At 30.5% G+C, this 19,101-nt stretch overlaps 1 protein-coding gene and 2 long non-coding RNA genes across 3 annotated transcripts; 1 reads left to right on the top strand and 2 right to left on the bottom strand.

Moving 5' to 3' along the window:
• Positions 1-6,732: 6,732 nt before the first annotated feature.
• Positions 6,733-8,500, bottom strand: LOC130497711 (uncharacterized). The gene is made up of 2 exons (XR_008936721.1): positions 7,462-8,500; positions 6,733-7,023 (listed from the first exon to the last, which is right to left on the bottom strand). It is a non-coding gene; the product is annotated as an uncharacterized LOC130497711 (long non-coding RNA).
• Positions 8,501-11,816: 3,316 nt separating this feature from the next.
• Positions 11,817-13,117, bottom strand: LOC108816601 (uncharacterized). Its single transcript, XR_001943886.2, has 2 exons — positions 12,378-13,117; positions 11,817-12,294 (listed from the first exon to the last, which is right to left on the bottom strand). It is a non-coding gene; the product is annotated as an uncharacterized LOC108816601 (long non-coding RNA).
• Positions 13,118-17,886: 4,769 nt separating this feature from the next.
• On the top strand, positions 17,887-19,101 carry LOC108818334 (glutathione S-transferase U19). The gene is made up of 2 exons (XM_018591283.2): positions 17,887-18,289; positions 18,583-19,101. The coding sequence occupies exons 1-2, from the start codon at positions 17,975-17,977 to the stop codon at positions 18,925-18,927; spliced, it is 660 nt and encodes a 219-aa protein (XP_018446785.1). The 5' UTR covers positions 17,887-17,974; the 3' UTR covers positions 18,928-19,101.

Raw genomic sequence — 19,101 nt, 5'->3', positions numbered from 1 at the left:
TCTTAAATATAGGAGTTGACTAGAGACATAAGTATAAAACTAGATTCTGACCCGCCCTTAAAAGGGCGGGTATATTTTTGTTTTAATTTTTTTGAGAAATTTAATTTTTAATTTTATGCTTTTATAATTATATTTGTAATTAATATTAATTTAATTTAATATAATTTTGGTGACTATATTAAATATGTCAAATGCATAACTATACACTTATGACATATGCATTTCAAAAATTATTTTAAACTTTATTTCTAAAGTTTACAAAATATTATATTTTTTAGTAGTTACCAAAAATAATTTGTCAAGACTATTCATTAAAAAACCTGACCCGGAATCGATCCGAAAATTAAATTCTAATATTCAGTATTTTGAAACCCGACTCGGATCCAAGATTGAACCGATAAACTCGGTGATTCAAGATAAATCCGGTTTGAGTTTTGTAAAAAATAATATTTTAAAAGTCAAAAATCACTAAGATTTGGAACACAGTTACGTGAACTACTGGTTGAACAAATAGATAACTTCTACTTTTTATTTTAGTTTTTAATTATGTTTTTAAAATCTGTGTATAACTTTTAGTAAAGAAATTAGGTTTTTAAATTTTGTCATCAACCATTTATTAATAATATTTTAATTTTGTTAGAAATAGAATATATTTTGTATAATGTATTGTTGGTATATTTTGAGGTTTTTCTATTTTGTGGGTGCATTGGCATTTATAAATTATATATGCACGTTCTTTCATTTGGTTGATGCCTAATCTAATCGTGGATGGGGTAAATTATATATTTAGTTGTTGTATTTTTAATGTAGGTTCCGACTAATATTAGTTGAATTAGTTAGTATATAATTAGGGGAGATAAATATAACTATAGGCATGTTATTAGGTAGCTATGGTTTTTTTTTTATCCTTGATTTTTAGTTTTTAAAGCAAACTGATGGCACAAAAAATAGTATGCCAAAAAAAATTAAGGGCAAATCCATAAAAGAGATCCTGATTTGATTATATTGATTAGTATACCTATTGTCATTGTTTTAATATAAAAAACCAAGTTAGTAGTATAAAAATATATTTTGTGATTTAAAGTTAGAAAAGTACGTTTATTTAAGCTCATATGCTTCTTTAATTTCAGAATTGAAAATGTAAAGGAGCAATATGAGAGATCAAAACTTTGTCCTTTATAAAAGGTAAATTACTAATCGTAAACACATTAATTATTAGAATTAAGGTATACTTTAGAAAATCATACCTCTCTATCGGCCAATTCTTACAATTTAGAAATCGTAGAAGACATACTACTATGCCCTCTTCTGTTTCTTGGCAAGATATGTGAAAATTATCTGCAAACTTTCCCCATATGCAGCAAGCTAGCTTTCCTTTGATCACTTTATATATAAAGACATTTAAAATATCAGTATATGATTAAAAATATACGTATATGTACTCACAAATGAAAAAAAAAATATCAGTCGAACATAATTAACTTATAAACTGACGAAATGTCCCTACGTGTAATCTCAAGCTTCTTTTCGTTTTTGCCTCCGGTACATTGAATCGTTTCAAGGTCAGCCAAATCTATGACTTGGCTTATTACATCTGAAAACAAATGGATTATGATTAGTGTCTATACTATTGAAAATACTAAAGCAAAATATATCTATACTATTAAAAACAGATACCAATCAGAAAGAAAGATTTAAGTGTTCCACTTTGTATGGTTTAAATCCACCAGATTAAGAAACATATCTTCATTGCGGAAATAGAATCTGTGATGGTAATGTTTTAGACAAAAGACATTTTTGTAGGTATGATTTGTTGATCTGAACAAACCAGAGGCTGGATTTAGAGAAAAATTATCAATGTTTCGCCAAACTCCAACTGAACCTTCATGATCAACTCAACCATGTAAGTCTTCTTACATGAAGCATTGATTTTTGTTCCCTTCAAAAATAAATTTAATTGTGAAATTGTTTAGTAAATAATCGACAGCATATCAAAAAAGTTTAGAATTATAAAAAAATCGAAACTAAAACTTACATGAGCATCAGCTAGGATTAATTCCAATGATTAATTCCAATGATTCTCCAAAAATAGCAGTGAACTGTCTTTCAAAACTGCTTGTTGCATGTTGTTTGAGACATTTTTCACGATTTTGCTTGATTCAAGATTTGTGTGACTGAAGTTAATAACAGGAGGATAGAAGAGCATAATAGGTTACAGAAAATTTATGGAAGGTATTTTGTTTAAAAAATTTTGTTACAAAAGGACAATTCAAAAAAATATGCCATATTATCTTTTATAAATTTGATATAAATATGTAAAGAAAATCAATTTGGAATTAAACGAATCAGTTTAAAATTTTGATGCTAAATTCTCGCCTCAAATATATATAGTTTAGTAAATATATAATTTAATATCTCCGGTGTTTTTAAAATTAGATTAGTTTATGTTAAGTTTATTGCTTGAAATAAATTTGTAGACCACGAAACTAAAACAGTTTCTGTTATTGATTTACAAAATCATTTTATATAATATCTTCTTAACAAAATACAATATATCCCAAGAATATATTTCGACTATTCTTTTTAACACGAAATCTATACTATTAAATATAATTAAAGTAATTTAATCAAAGTAATTTAATCAAAGAAAAAGCTTTTTATTGTTTGTTGAATACGCACAAACCTTTTTTTAGGTATATACTGTTGAATTATCATCTTTCTGGAGTTGGGATCCTTTGCTTCATCATTTGTGACTGAAATTTTCTCCTTTGGTAAACAAAAACAAAACAATTTCACCATCAAATCATGTACAGGGATTAACTAAACTCTAAAAAAGAAAGGTCGTTAACAAAATTAGAATCATTAAATTTTACAAAAACAAAGGATACTGAGACTTGCAGAGTAGCCATCATGATATTTGATTGGATTTTGGCTTAAAGACATCGTCTATGATCTGAAGCAGCATGTTTATTTGACTCACTATTTTGACTCTTTTCAGTCAATTAAAACAAACGCTGGTTCACATCTTTTTCGTTGCTTGAATACTGGAAAGACACTGAGTAAGCATCGTTGCCGCAGGAACTCCATTTCACGATCTGCCCAATTAACTTACAACTGTTCTCGTCAAAAATAATTCTCTCGTGTAGTTGTCTAGATTGAGGGAGAGTGGGAGAGATTTAAGATAACCAAAATACGCTAAATATTTTTCTAACAAATTAAAGCAGAAATTCTTTAAGAAAACAAAAGCATTAAATAAAAAAGCATATGATTAAATTAAATCAGTGGCAAAAAATGGTAAATATTGTTGAAACAGGAGGGCACCTAAAAAAAGGGCCTTCTGTTTTAATAGTATTGATAACTTGATGGTGGGTCCAAGCTGGAAGCTACGTATATGTGTAACCATAACGATTAGAGGATCTCAGCGATTCGATCAAGGTGGGTCCCAGACACTTTCATTGTAGTTCCATAGTTCTCTGTAAAAGTGTAATTGGATGGCTTTCATTTCATGTAATTAACAATTATGTTTCTATTGTTGTTAACTTAGGACGACATTTTATACGCTTGATTAGATTTTTTATTCAATTCGATCTGAAAAATCTCAATATCGAAAAATATTCAAAGCAAAGAAAATATTTAAAAAATTAATATTCGTTAAAAACGAAGCAAATCACAAATGCTAAAAATCAGAGTCGGATATCCGATCCGTTCTACTTTATACAATATATGTATATATACAATTAAATAAAGTAGTTTAAATGTATAATTTTGTATAACTATTACCTTAACATATCTTTATTTTCATTTTATAAAATTACTTATAGAAGTATTAAATTAAGAAAGGAATATAATATATTTATAAAAACTATAATTCTTCTAAAATCTTATGTGTTCTAAAAACGAAGTAAATCATAAATACTAAAAATCAGAGTCGGATATCCGATCCTTCTACTTTATACAATATATGTATATATACAATTAAATAAAGAAGTTTAAACGTATAATTTTATATAACTATTACCTTAACATATCTTTAGCACGATGTGCTAGGAAACAAATGTTTTTTGTCGTGCACATGGATACAGAGCTACCAGTTTGGTTTACAGATCCACATGAGTCCGTACAAGTCGACGACAAAAAAAAACTATTTATAAAAAATATAATTCTTCTAAAATCTTATGTTTTATAAGAACATCTAATTAATTTTTTAAAAATTATGAATATTGTTTCACTAATCTTTATTTTATATTTTATGTTATATTAAAGATATTTTTAGAAGACAAAATGCACGGTTTTTCTAAATCTGTTTGTATTGAATAAAGTGGATGTTCATAAATATCCATAAATATTCGTAAATATCTGTAGATTTTCCGGATATCTAGAAAACCGGATATCTGTAAAATACGAAACAAATCTCAGATACATAAAATTACGGTAGTATTCGATCCACGCCCACTCCTTGTTGTTATTGGAACCATTTTTACAATATACTTCTGAAAGCATAAAATAATGCATCTGGTTGGTAGATTTGGAGTAAATTTGCTTAAAATTTAAAGGTGCAAAATAGAGTAAACTAAAATGGTGAAAATCAAAAAGTAAAAAGCAAAAAAAGGTGGTACTGTTCTAGTAAAAACTGAGAACTAATTGGTGAATTATTATTAGTGTGTATATCTCTTTCTATGAATACATTTACTTAATTGGTGAATTATTATTAGTGAAACACATAATAAATAAATTGTTGGAGTAAAAAGTTGCACTAGAACTAGAATACTATACAAACAAGTCCTCATCACGGAGAAACCCTATGACACACCGGCCGCCACAAATTCGGGGCTTCCCGATGTGCAAGACATCGATGTTCAATCGAAGAGGAGTCTCGGACCCCATGTCTTTTCAACAGGATCGGTCATGAGCCAAGCATTAGTTTTAAGTTTCCAAAATTTTTGAAAATAAAATGCACAGGCAAAAGCCTCAAAAAAACTTTTAGGCCCCTGAATTCCAGAAAAAAAAATTAGATGAAATCTTCAAAATATTGACTAGCTCTAAAATCTCAGGACCAGGCTTCACCCACGGCTGCTTCTTCCTTTGTGTATTGTTTTATCCTAGAAAAAATAATTAATATGTTTGTTTAACCTTTTTATGTTGGTTTAGTTTATTTCGTACTTGGTAAATATTTGTAAATATTTGTATTTTGATGACATAATACATAAACTGCAATTTTTTTAAAAGATCAAATATAATCCGGTCTACCATATAATCTTTTTTTTTTTGTCGACCATTTTACAGACTTATGTGGACTCTGTAAACCAAACTGGGTGCTCCGTATCCATATGGACAGTAAACGACGTTTGTTGCCTCACACTGCGTGCTAAGCTATCCGCCTTTTTATTTTGCGTCCGTGGTATGGATAATCTCTGAGCTGTTGAAACTTCTCTTCAGACTCTTGATGTCTTCTAAGTAACTCGCAAAAGCCGGCCATTCTTCTGGTTCCGAAACCATCTTCACCAATTGAGAACAATCCGTTGCAAATGTAACGTTATATTGCCGTAAATTCCTCATGTACTCCATCGCCCAAATAAGGGCTTCGACTTCGGCATGTAACGGAGATTGACTAGCCCTCGTATTCCTAGCTCCCAGTAACCCTTCAAAACCCTCTAAAGTACTGTACCATCCTTGTCCTGAAAAAGTATCCTCTGCTTTCCATGATCCATCCGTGAAACACCATCGTCCCGATCTAGTCGATAGTACTACGTCAGTCGTATGTGTAACCTGATTCTGGGGCTGAGCTATTTCCTGCTGAGCTTCCTTCCAGTGCAAAGATTCGGTCATAGCTCGTCGAAGAGTCTCTTGCGGGTCCGTGTCCAAATTACTAAATACCTTACTATTCCGTCCTTTCCATATATACCAAAGTATCCACGCATAATGGTGCTCCTCTAATGTTGGTTTAACCCTCCAAAATAAATAATCCATATTCACAAATAACCATATAATCATATAATACAATTTACATTATCTAACTTTAGCATTTTATTTTATCAAGTAAATGTATATTGATCTAATGTATATATTCTGCATTTAAAAATATTTATTTGATAAATGAAATTTAAGTATTATTTTAATTATTCCTTTATGAATACAAATATAAATATTTGAGTTGTAATAAATAAAAATATAATAAAAATTGGCCTAATTTAAAATCTTGTTTTTGTCAACACCTAATTTGAAGTCTATCCAATCAAGATACTAAAGTCTTCTACCTCAATTACGAGTTTTTAGCTATATACATGGAAGTTGACTTAGGGGGGTGTATTGAATTGTGGATTTTAATAATTTGATTGGATTTGAGAAAAACTAGAGTTTGTAGAGATTTGGACTAAAATATCATTTATATGGGTGGGATTTAGAAAAAGAAAAAAAGATTTGGGTGAGATTTTTTCTTAAATTTCAGAGTGCTTTAGATCATTTGATATTTTTCTAATCTATTTTGTTCAGTTATTTAGGAAAGTGATATTCAAATGGTTGCTGGTTTATTATTCCTTCTACATCATCGATCACATGGACAAAATCATTATCCTTGCAATACCGGTAAATCTTGAGTATCTGAATACAAGTTCATACATGAACTAATGAAACAGAACACTTCCATTAACGACACAATGCTCCCTGCAAAATTATGACCCAATCCAAGTGAAAGATTTTGGAGGTAAGTAGGTTCCGTAAAGGAAAACACCAGGCTATCAAAACCCAAACTACTTCGGTTCAATGAAGAGACGCAACTACTATCATATTTATTTCCCAGCTGCAGCAAATGGAGAGAAAATAACAGCCTTGCATTCACTTTTACAACATAAACCAATGAAGAACTGCATATTGCAGTAGGGGGTTGCTCCAAAGCGATAGAATTACCACTGGAGACTTCAAGAGTAGAGACAAAAGCGCCCAAAACACATAGGAATGAAGCCGCAAACACCTTGAAACATTGACTACTTCTCAAACAGCACAGCAAGTGAAAGAAACTTTGGACATCTATCAACACATAAAGCATATCAATCGCAGTGAACAAAGCTTCATAATACTAGCATAAGGGACTGCATACTGCAGTAAGTGGGCCATTGAAAGACTCAAACGCAAGCACCATCGAACTTGAAAGAGTTACCGAACAAGCAGACAATCAATAAAAGAGAGATTGATGCACATATCTTATCCTCAGTTTTGCAAGCCTCTCACCACCCCATGTTACTGATCTTATATACATATATATATATATATTATATATATATATATATACCTATCTAATCCTAATTAGAAAAGTAAACAAAAAGAAGCCTATTATATTTATTTATTCTTCTAAAGTATATCCCATAAAGCTTTTGAGAGTTGAAGCAGAGAAGTCTTTCTCTGTTCAATCAAAACACATATCAAATCTATTACTTTAGCTAGCATATTTGGAGCAAGTATTCTCACATAATACTTCCTAAAGGTTTTGAGAGTTGAAACAACGTGCTTGAGAATCATTATAAGGAACGACGAATGCGGCGGAAGCTTCATCGTCACTGTCGTGTCCTTGAGAAAAAAGTGTGGAGACGTCGTCGAGATTCAGGTCAACAGAGAGGTACACAGAGCAAAACTTTCGGATGTAAACACTTGTTTGGGAGAGATTGTGGTGGTCGTAGCGTTTGAGATATAGATCATCGATTTCTTTGGCCAATTTTTTTATATTGTTTTGGGTTTTGTCAAATAACAGGTATAGAGGTGTGATTTGTATTACGCTAGTTTTGACTAAAAATCATAGAAAATATTTGCTTCAAATCCTTTTATTAGTTTTTCTTTTCAGAATTGTTTGTGTTTCAATAACAGTTGATTTGATTTAGTTTTTATAAACTGTTAATTGAATAACAGTGGATTGCAATTGATTTGAGGTGACTTTAGATAAATGCCATATTCAATAATACAAGATTTGGAAAAAAATTAGAAATCATTAATTGAATAACAGAAGATTTTAAAACAAAACCAAAACACTTTAAAATCCACAATTCAATACACCCCCTTAGTTATAGATGCATTATTATCTTATTCATGCCATGGTGCAGTTATTGTAATCCATGTATACGTACCTATCTTATCCACGGTGCATTTTTTTTTAAACGAAAATGGTTAAATCCGGATCTATTAAAGACACAGACCTAACCTTCGGGTGGAGGTAAAGCCCACAGATAGATCTTCTCCTGGATATTTAAATGGGCCGAAAACAATAGTCCATATCCGCGTGGTCGGTGGGGTTTGAACCCGAATTTACCGTACTGAGTTTTTTAATTCCTTCAAACGCCACTATACTACCACCACCGAATTTGATGCACTGAAAAATATATACCAGTGTAGAAGCATATATATGAAATGATCGCGCCAACCAATATACGCATCGAACATATTTAGAGAATCTACCAGTGTACATATATGTATACTAGGTGTTTTCCTGCACCATGTGCAGTAAAAAAAAATTAAAATATTTTCTAACAGATAAATATAAATTATATTTATTTTTTATTAATATTATAAATTTTCTTTTTCTTATTAATATTTTAATTTAAATTGATTTAACTTAACATTAAAATTAAGATAAAAAAAATTTGTTTATTTTGAAATATATTTAAGAATGTGCATGTATATATTTAAAATTATAATCTTAGATTTTTCAATCTATTTATTTTAATTAAATATGTAAAATTGCATAATTGTCAAAAATTAAAATTAAACAATATTTATAAAATCTGTAGATATATATATAAGAAACTAATGATTTTACGATTTAATTTGATTTTATGATTTAATTTTTATAATTTTCTAAAAATATGTATATATTTTTGAAATATTTTTAATTTAAATGATATTTCAAAATTTGAAATGCCATAATTGAATATATTTACTTTAATGATGATTTATAAGTTATTACCATATTTTTAAAAAGTCCAAAAATATAAATCGACAATAAATGTAATACATGAGTTATTACCATATTTAAAAAGTTTACCAAAAATATAAATTAACATTAAATATAATTGTCCATGTCATACTAATCTATAAGACATGTCATCAATTTTAGTAGCCATGTCATATTATTTTTGTGAAAATGATTGTAGAAGACATGTGGCAAAATTTCTTCTCAAATATAGTCTAGGGGATGAAAATTTCATAATTTTCAAAAATTAAAATTAAAAAATATTTATAAAATCTGTAGATATATATAAGAAACTAATGATTTTACCATTTAATTTGATTTTATGATTTAATTTTTGTAATTTTCTAAAAATATGTATATATTTTTGAAATATTTTTAATTTAAATGATATTTCGAAATTTGAAATGCCATAATTGAATATATTTATTTTAATGATGATTTATGAGTTATTACCATATTTTTAAAAAGTCCAAAAATATAAATCGAAAATAAATGTAATACATGAGTTATTACCATATTTAAAAAGTTTACCAAAAATATAAATTAACATTAAGTATAATTGTCCATGTCTCTATTAATCTATAAGACATGTCATCAATTTTAGTAGTCATGTCATATTATTTTTGTGAAAATTATTGTAGAAGACATGTGGCAAAATTACTTCTCAAATAAAGTCTAGGGGATGAAAATTTCGTAATTTTCAAAAATTAAAATTAAAAAATATTTATAAAATCTGTAGATATATATAAGAAACTAATGATTTTACGATTTAATTTGATTTTATGATTTAATTTTTGTAATTTTCTAAAAATATGTATATATTTTTGAAATATTTTTAATTTAAATGATATTTCGAAATTTGAAATGCCATAATTGAATATATTTATTTTAATGATGATTTATGAGTTATTACCATATTTTTAAAAAGTCCAAAAATATAAATCGAAAATAAATGTAATATATGAGTTATTACCATATTTTAAAAAGTTTACCAAAAATATAAATTAACATTAAGTATAATTTTCTATGTCATATTAATCTATAAGACATGTCATCAATTTTATTAGTAATGTCATATTATTTTTGTGAGAATGTAGAAAAGACATGTGGCAAAAATTGTCAATGTCATATTAATCTATAATACATGTCATCAATCTTAGTAGCCATGTCATATTATTTTTGTGAGAATGATTGTAGAGAAGACATGTGGCAAAATCACTTCTCAAATATAGTCTAGGGGATATGTGTATTATACATGATTTCATATATATACTATTGATGTATATTATATATTGATTGGGAGAATCTACCAGTGTAGAAGCATATAGTATTGATGTATTATATAAATATATTGATTTCGAGATTCTACGGGTTAGATATATATGAAATGATGGCGACGGTAATGTGGCAAGATGCATGCAGTTACTAGATAAAGATGGGGATTTTTTTACTGGTATGCATGAGTTATAGTCTTATAGAGATGGGACTGGATAAATGCGTTGTTGTTAAATATGGGATTTGAATTATGACTTTGAGTTTGGACTCTTAGACCTGAGTGGCAAAGTAGATGATAAAGTAGTAGCAGTAGATCTGGGCATCCGGGTTTTTGGATCGGGTCTTATCGCATCCGAATTTTTCGAGTCTTGAAAATTTAGACTCATAAGTACATATAATTTTTTGAATCGGTTCTGAGTCGGGTCTTGTCGGGTCCGGATCGATTCGAGTCTATAATTCCAACACCTATAAAATGCCTGTAATTTTCGGGTATATATTAGGTCCGGATCGGATTAGGGTATTTAGGATCTCAAAAAGACATAACATACACAAACTCACTCAAATTTAGTCAATATTTGTCATATATATCTAAAATTTTATTAATAACTTAAATTAAACTATTAATAATTAACATAAAACATTTTTAAATTCTAAATTTAAAAAAATTATATTAGTTAAAAATGTTACAAAATAATAATAAATATTGTTAACAAAAGATATTTCAACTAAATCATAAAATAATATATATAAAATAGAACACAAAAAATCATAGTTTTGGATATACATGTTTTTAAGTCGGTACAAATCGATTCTTATCGGGTCGGGTCTATTGGGGTCGGTTCTTTTTGGGTCCTGATCTATTCGGGTCGGTTTTTTCGGATCTGAGTCTATTCGAGTAAAATAAATTTAGACCCAAAAGATACTTGTAAATTTGCAGGTCGGGTTCAGGTCGGGTATTTTTGGGCAAGTTCCGGTTCAGATTTTCGAGTCCAGGTTAAAATGCCCAGGCCTAAGTAGCAGTATGCTATAAAAGCAGTATGCTGAGAAGCTGTATACTTTTGCTAAATTATTTAATAATTGATTGGTAGAGCAGTATGAACATGCTATTTAAAATTATTATAAAATTAGAATATAATATATAATATATTTATATTAATATATAAAAAGATATAATTTATTTATTTTATTTACTAATTTCAAAATTATGTTTATATCGAAAATATTATTTTAAAAATAAAATTTACAATTAAAATGTCCATTTTAAAAATAATACTTTACATTTAAAATATAATTTAATTTAATTATATTTTAAATGTGAAATATTATTTTCAAAAGAATATTTATATTGTAAATTTATTTTAGAAATCAAATTTTCATTTTTGGGACATAAAAATTATGATATTATTAAGTAAATGAATGAATTAATTATATATCTTTTTAAATTTATAATATAAATGCAAATACTCTTCTAAATGTTTTTCTAAATGCCTTACTAACAAATATTGACTGAATAATGTAGAAGATAACACTAATGCTAATGCTAATGCTCTACCAATAAAGATCTTAGTGAGATGTGAGAGTGTATGGGTTTGATTCAAACAACTAATAGATATAAAATGTGCTTTACATACATTAAACAAAGTAGCGAGATCAAGTTGTGGAAAAAAGACAGGATTGAAGTATCTGAGAGAGGATCGACGAGATTTTGAGTCTCAGAGTATCTGATTTAGTAACTTCTGACCTGAAATGGAATACAAGAAGAATTGAAGAACTATTACCTGAGCTTTCAACCGCAATCCAGTGCTTGCAACCAAGTCAAGAGGGAGTGGAGGACGCCTTCATCTGGCAACCATTAAAATCCGGTATTTACACAACCAAATCTGGATATACCACTCATCCATGACTTCTAGATTCACAGACCCCTCACTAGCACGATTGACTGGTACAAAGACATCTGGACCCCCAAGTGCTCCCCAAAGCTTAAATTTTTACAATGGTCAATCCTCCAAAAGGCTCTGCCTATAGGAGAGAACCTCCAGAGAATGGGAAATCAATGCATCAGTTACCTGTCCACGATGCGGAAATCAAGAATCAGTGACACACCTATTCTTCTCATGTCCTTATGCACAAAAAGTCTGAAGTTTCATACATGTATCCAATGCAGCTCACCTAGCTACAGTACAAGACTTTGAATCAGCAGTGACTGAATCTCGCCGTATGCCATGCCTCCCGCCCTCAGGTATTCCAATTAATATCCTCCCTTGGGTATGCTGGAAATTTTGAATCTCGAGAAACAATCTTGTCATCGGAAATAAAGCCTTCCCAAAGGAAGAAGTGGCTCTTAGAACATCCCCGCCTCACGGGATTGGATCGCCACACAAGACAATAAAAATATGGATCAGTCTACTTCAACTCATGCTATTCCAGCCCCCACTCAAGTAGCAAGGCACCTGGAGGATACCCGATGTTTCACAGACGCCTCCTGGAATTAATGGAGAAACCCTCCGATCAGGTTCGGTCTGGATCTTCTTCATACAGACAGCAACGATCTGTAGTGTCTCAGAGTTTCAGGAACATGTTGGCTCCCCTCTCATCGCAGAAGCTCTTGCCTGCAGATCAAGTCTCAGACATGCAATTGCCATCGGGATCGAAAGCCTCTCAGTCTTCTTGGACAACAAGACGCTCATTACCACCATCAATAGCAAGTTTGCTCACAAAGAGATCTTTGGTATCGTAGCGGATATCAGACCCCCCGCAGCTTTGTTTTCATCTATCTCATTCTCTTTCGTCTCTAGATCAAAGAACTTGGATGATGACTTCTTGACGAAGTCGGCTTTCCGTATTCCCTTTTGTTTATGTTATTGGGCATGTATTGAACTATAACCTCAACCTGTAATTGGCCGTGTTTATTGGGTCGAACCCTTTTTATTTTTAATGCATAATCAGTTGATTAAAAAAACAAAGCATAACAAACTTGTGGTTTTTAATTTATGCAGGTATAAATATTTTTTTTCAGGAATGCAGAATATTAACGAACAATGCATAAAAAGCTTACGGTATTGTATACATGCATATTCATACAATACATTTTTATACCAGCATTTTTTCAATTCATTTCGTTACGTAACTTTAATACTGTTTTTTATTCAAATTTTAAACCTTTCTATTTCTATAATTTTATAGCCTTGCTTACAAAATTCATCATTTTAGCAGGTTTCTTTTGAAGTTTTGTTTTTCTATCATGAACTGTGATTTTAATTTATATTAGTTATGGATTATGTTTCAACTTTAATCATATTTTATAATATCTCAACTTTTTTAAATAGTAGGATATAATATAAATCATAATATGTCCTCCAAACTACAAAATATACAACAGACGTATAACAAAATTTAACAAATGATAATATAAAATAGAAAATTCTACATTAAAGATATTAATTTCTTTTCATATTTTGGGATTTTTATATGGACACAATGTGTGGACCAAACACCTGGTAAAAATTAGAGTTTTTTACATGCTGGGGCAGTTTACAAATTTTATTTACATACTAAGACACTTTATGCTACCGAAGCAGTTTTTTGCAACTAGAACCAAACTATTACAACTAAAGTCATCTATCTAACTAAAGTGATCCCACCATCTTCTTAAATTGATTATTTTCTTCTTTTTTTTGAAACAGACGAACAAAAATTAAAAATTAAAAAACTTCTTCTTCCCATTTCACTTTTGGATATCTCAATCCATCGTGCATCATGTCATCTATGTTGCAGTTTCTCTTCATGGTACTTTCTGGTCTTCCTTCGTCATCGTTGACAAACTCGAGCGGAAGCCGCCACGGTTTTGTCTTCTCCTTTGCAGCGAAACCATTAGAACATCTTCCTCCCCCACGTTGTTCTCTGCAACAATTGTCAAATCTAAATAAAACTCACTATTTTTGAAATCTGAAGTTGAAAAACTTTTTATAAATGACAAAACTACGATCTTGAAGTGTAATCTACAATTAAAGTGTAAAATCATGGAAAATTGTGAAAAAGAAATCAATGGCGGCCGCAAAAATTATTGCAGAAAACCCTAAAAAATTTGGGAAAGACGAAGAGATATTTACCAAAATGCCACTTATTAAAAAATTGAAAATAAACAAGACATATGCACGTTCATGGGTGTACACATGGATAATAACGTGTATGTACACTATTATATATGGTATTGTGCAGCTAGTAGTGATGGAAACACGCTCTCATATTTAACAGAAAACAATAATTTTCATACATCATTTGAGCAATTTCTCCATGGTTCCTTTATTTGTTTGCTTCATTATCTTTGTACATAGTGAGATAAGACTTGTGTAAGTATTCTACGAAAACAACTGAAAAATCACATTGACCAAGATATTCTCGACGCAAGAGATAAAAAAAATCCAACAATCTCTTTCAATATGAAAGCATGTTTTAAACTTATAATTTGTTCAAGTTTCTACACGTGTACACGTCAGAAAGTGTATACACATGTCGTTTGTTATTATTGCTCAAAAAAAAATGGTGTTACATGTGAGTGTCTATGCATCCGTGTACACGTGGACACAATTATTCAAGTGAATCATTGTACATGACATTAACATTTGTATGTACACATGAACATCATTTGATTGTACATCATTTGGTTGTACACATGAACATCATTTGGTTGTATACATTTTGATGGTGTACACATATATACACTGATGGATACATTACGTAAGGTGGACAATCGTGGTCGTGTACACATGTGTAGATTTGTGGTTATGTATATGTGTACAACTATGGTTATGTACAAGATTATATATTATTTATGTACACATATGTTCGAAACATGATTATTGCACATGTGTACATTGTTTATCCAAATGTACATGAATGTTCGATATTTCGCATCTATACCATTTTACTTGTACATGATACACAAATTGAATGATATTTCATGATTTTAATGTCATTGTACATGTGGATGATAAAAAAATCATCAGATATTATTGTAGAGCGTGTACATGTGATTTTATTATCCACATGTACAATGACATTAAAATCATGAAATATCACTCAATTTGTGTATCATGTACAAGTAAACATATCTACATGTACATTATACTATGGTGCAACATTCAATTAGACATTTTACGAATGGAACCAAAATAATGAAAGTCAAAAATGGACATTGAAACTGGTGTACATAAAAGTTAAAGGTTAACATTGAAGCTGGTGTACATTATACTATTACTCTATTTTTTCTCTGTTTGTAATGTTGAATTCTTAACCTAACAAAACAAAAGTTTGGAAGTTTGAGAGGAAAATAAAACAAATTCTTCACAAATAAAAATATTGAATCAAAAATAAATAATACATAAGATGAGGGACCAGATTTTCAAAAATGCCAAAGTTGGCCATTGTTGCTATCGAGCTTTTCGCATGTGGTGGCTGTGACAAAAAAAAATAGGGCACGGCGACGACAATTCGGGAGATTCAGAACCAGTGCCACAGTTTTGATCAGTCTCGTCTTAGTGTTTGAGTGAGAGATATATCCATTGAAAGAGAGCTTTTATACATCATGATTATACCACCATCAAAAGTATAGCTTCACATATCTCAAAAGATAGATTAGATAATAAAGATACTGATTATAAACATATTTTCTGGAAAAAAATATTCTGAAAAAACAACCATCATTTTACAAAAGGAAAAATAAACTCGAAAAAAAGAAACCAAAAAGAAATGAGGAAGAAGAAAAACATGGGATCCACTTTGTCTTCTCTCTTAATTAAAAATGTATATTATACTACTTGGTTAGTGTAATGAATATTTATTTAGTTAGATTTTAGCTGAAAAAGTAGATTTGGTTAAGAAAAATTATCTTAGTAATGGAAACTGTTTTTTTTTTTAATAAAAACTTAAAACTGTCCTTGGACGTAATATTTTCTAAATATTAAGTACACACACATAAAACAATTTATAGGAGAGAAAAGATAATGCAGAAGTGTGGACTAGAGGTAGCCATTTAAGATTTGTAGTGCATAGGATAGACACAGAGAAGAATACAGTGTTTCAGTTTTGGTATCTTACAGTTTTGAGACTAAACGTGCCTGAGGAGCATCCCAATGTGTAACTATGTGGTACCTATGATCTCCGCGGTACAATACACCTTTTAGTTTAGGAAAATTTACTTTTTTAAAATAAATTCATATTTATATTAAAAAAATAAGTCATGTTTTTGAGACTAGTATAAATACGGATCTAAGAATTATAAGATTATTTATTTACGTAATAATAATATATCTTTACTTCAATATGTTTTGTTCTTTTGCTCTCTTCTAAATTGATTCACATTTGTTCACAACACCCATATTTAAGAAGTCAAGAGGCGAGAATGAATAGTGAGTTCTTGTTGTGAATGAATAATGAGTTCTTGTATCACAACAAGAACACCAAACACCAGAACCCTTCATGAGCTGGCTTAGAAACCTGAGAACACCAGAATCCTTCATAGCTATGATTGGTGTTGTCCTTATCTTTTATGTTGCATAAGATATTAGATGCGATATAAATACACTTGTACTAAGTCTAACGTGCGTATATGTGTATCTGAGAGATAACATAAACAAGAAGGTGTGAACTTTTTTTTTTTTTTGAAGAAGAAGGTGTGAACTTAGTTTAGTGGAAACACGAAATAAAACAAAAACTCATAACTCAATTTTAAAAAGCATTGATTCTTAATTTCTTATATGCGCAATAAAAACAGTATTGGGTTGTCAATTATCGAGCACTAATTATTGTTTATTACAAAAAAGATACTGGGAGACAACATACTATGGGGCCGTGAGACGAAATTTAGTTTACTGTTCCAGTTATTTACAACTCGATTTATATGACAAAAGAGCCCAGCCCAAGCGAATCTATAACAACTTTAATGACGTAAGTAATTGCCTAAGCATTCAATGATATAAAGAAAATCTACAGATTCTACGCACACCCCGAACCATCTCGAATCGAATAACTCAGTCAACGTACGTTACCTCCTACCTTCCACACCTAGTTTCTTGAAATTTTTGCTCATTTTCTTAATTCTAATTCATATTCACTAAATATTTATTTTCTATCCAACTAATTTGGAAGATGAACACATTTTTAGATAATTTTATTTTAATAAACTCTTAAACAAATAATTAATTTCAAAAATAAGTAATCCAATAGATTAGTTGGTTACAAAAAAAAAAACTATTCTCTCCATTTCTGAAAATAAGATTTTTTAGATTTTATTTTTGTTTTTCAAAAATAAATTTTCCTTATTTTTAAGGTACTTTTGAAAAATATTAATTGTGAATATTTGAATTGATTAAATTTGATTGATAGATAATTATTGAAAAATGTTATAAAAAATAAATAGTAAACTAAAATATAAATACTTATTAAATTTTTAATAAACATGAAGATATTAGAAGTAGTATTTTGTTCATCGCCAAAGAATTAAAATTGAAATACTTGGGGCGTGCATGTCTTATGGGCCTTCCCATTATGAAATGAAAATCTCCGACCGACCAAAAAGTATTTCACCACATCACTTCTGAAAGATTTGTGACATAAAAATATAGGAAGCAAAATCCAATTTTTTGTACCCTTATCTGTCTTTATAAACAAGGTAGCCCTCACACTCTCCACAACAGTAAAACAAATATCTCTCTTCTGTGAGCTTTGAGTGATCGCTAAATACAACAAATGGCGAACGAGGTGATCCTTCTTGATTTCTGGCCTAGCATGTACGGCATGAGGACAAGGATCGCTTTGAGGGAGAAAGGTGTGGAGTTCGAGTACAGGGACGAGAATCTGAGGGAAAAGAGCCCTCTGCTTCTCCAGATGAACCCGGTCCACAAGAAGATTCCGGTTCTCATCCACAACGGTAAACCGGTCTGCGAATCAGCCATCCAGGTTCAGTACATCGACGAGGTCTGGTCTCACAAGAACCCTATCCTCCCTTCTGATCCTTACCAGAGAGCTCAGGCTAGGTTCTGGGTTGATTTCATCGACAAGAAGGTAATCAAGATCCTCTGTTTTTGTTAGATTGAGTTCAAAGTTTGGATCTTTAGATGGGTATGTTGTTAAAGTTTGGATCTTTATGCCTAAATTTGAAGATTCATGATCTTGAACCAGATGGGTTGTTGTTAAAGTTGATGCTTCATAATCAAGATCCTCTGTTTTTATTTTGTTTGATTGAGATCAAAGTTTGGATCTTTAGATGAGTTATTGTTAAAGTGTTGATCTTTGATGTCCCTTAAGAGTTTGATGCTTCATGAGCTTTATCTTTGAGCTTTTGTTTGGGTGATCAGATGTACGAGGCACAGAGGAAGGTGTATGCTTCCAAGGGCGAGGAACAAGAGGCAGGCAAGAAGGAGTTCATTGAGATACTCAAGACTCTTGAATCCGAGCTTGGAGACAAGCCTTACTTTGGTGGGGATGACTTTGGCTATGTGGACATTGGATTGATTGGATTCTACTCCTGGTTCCCTGGGTATGAGAAGTTTGGTAACCTCAACTTCGAAGCAGAGTGTCCGAAACTGATTGCTTGGGCTAAGAGGTGTATGCAGAGGGAGAGTGTGGCCAAGTCCTTGCCTGATTTTGAGAAGGTTACTGAGTTTATGGGTATGCTCAGGAAGAAGTTTGGGGTTGAGTAGATCCGTTTGTTTGTCGTTTGGTTCCTATCTATGTTCAGTTTCGTTCTGTTTTACTTTAGTTTGATGATCATGTCTTCTTAAATAATGCCCAGAGCTATGGATGATGGATGTGGAGAGAATTGTATGTTCTTGTTTGTTTGCATCTTAAGCGTGGAATAAATGATGTTTTTGTAA

This window comes from Raphanus sativus, chromosome 7 (genome assembly GCF_000801105.2).
Source record: "Raphanus sativus cultivar WK10039 chromosome 7, ASM80110v3, whole genome shotgun sequence".
In the NCBI taxonomy this organism is placed as follows: Eukaryota; Viridiplantae; Streptophyta; class Magnoliopsida; order Brassicales; family Brassicaceae; genus Raphanus; species Raphanus sativus.
Note: the sequence above shows the minus strand (reverse complement) of the source record. Positions and strands in the feature narration are given on the sequence as shown.

Excerpts from the sequence above, each read along its gene's own strand:
- LOC108818334 (XM_018591283.2), top strand. The coding sequence starts at position 17,975 with ATGGCGAACGAGGTGATCCTTCTTGATTTCTGGCCTAGCATGTACGGC. Across the intron at positions 18,290-18,582 it reads TTGATTTCATCGACAAGAAG|ATGTACGAGGCACAGAGGAA; the intron begins GTAATCAAGATC and ends TTGGGTGATCAG.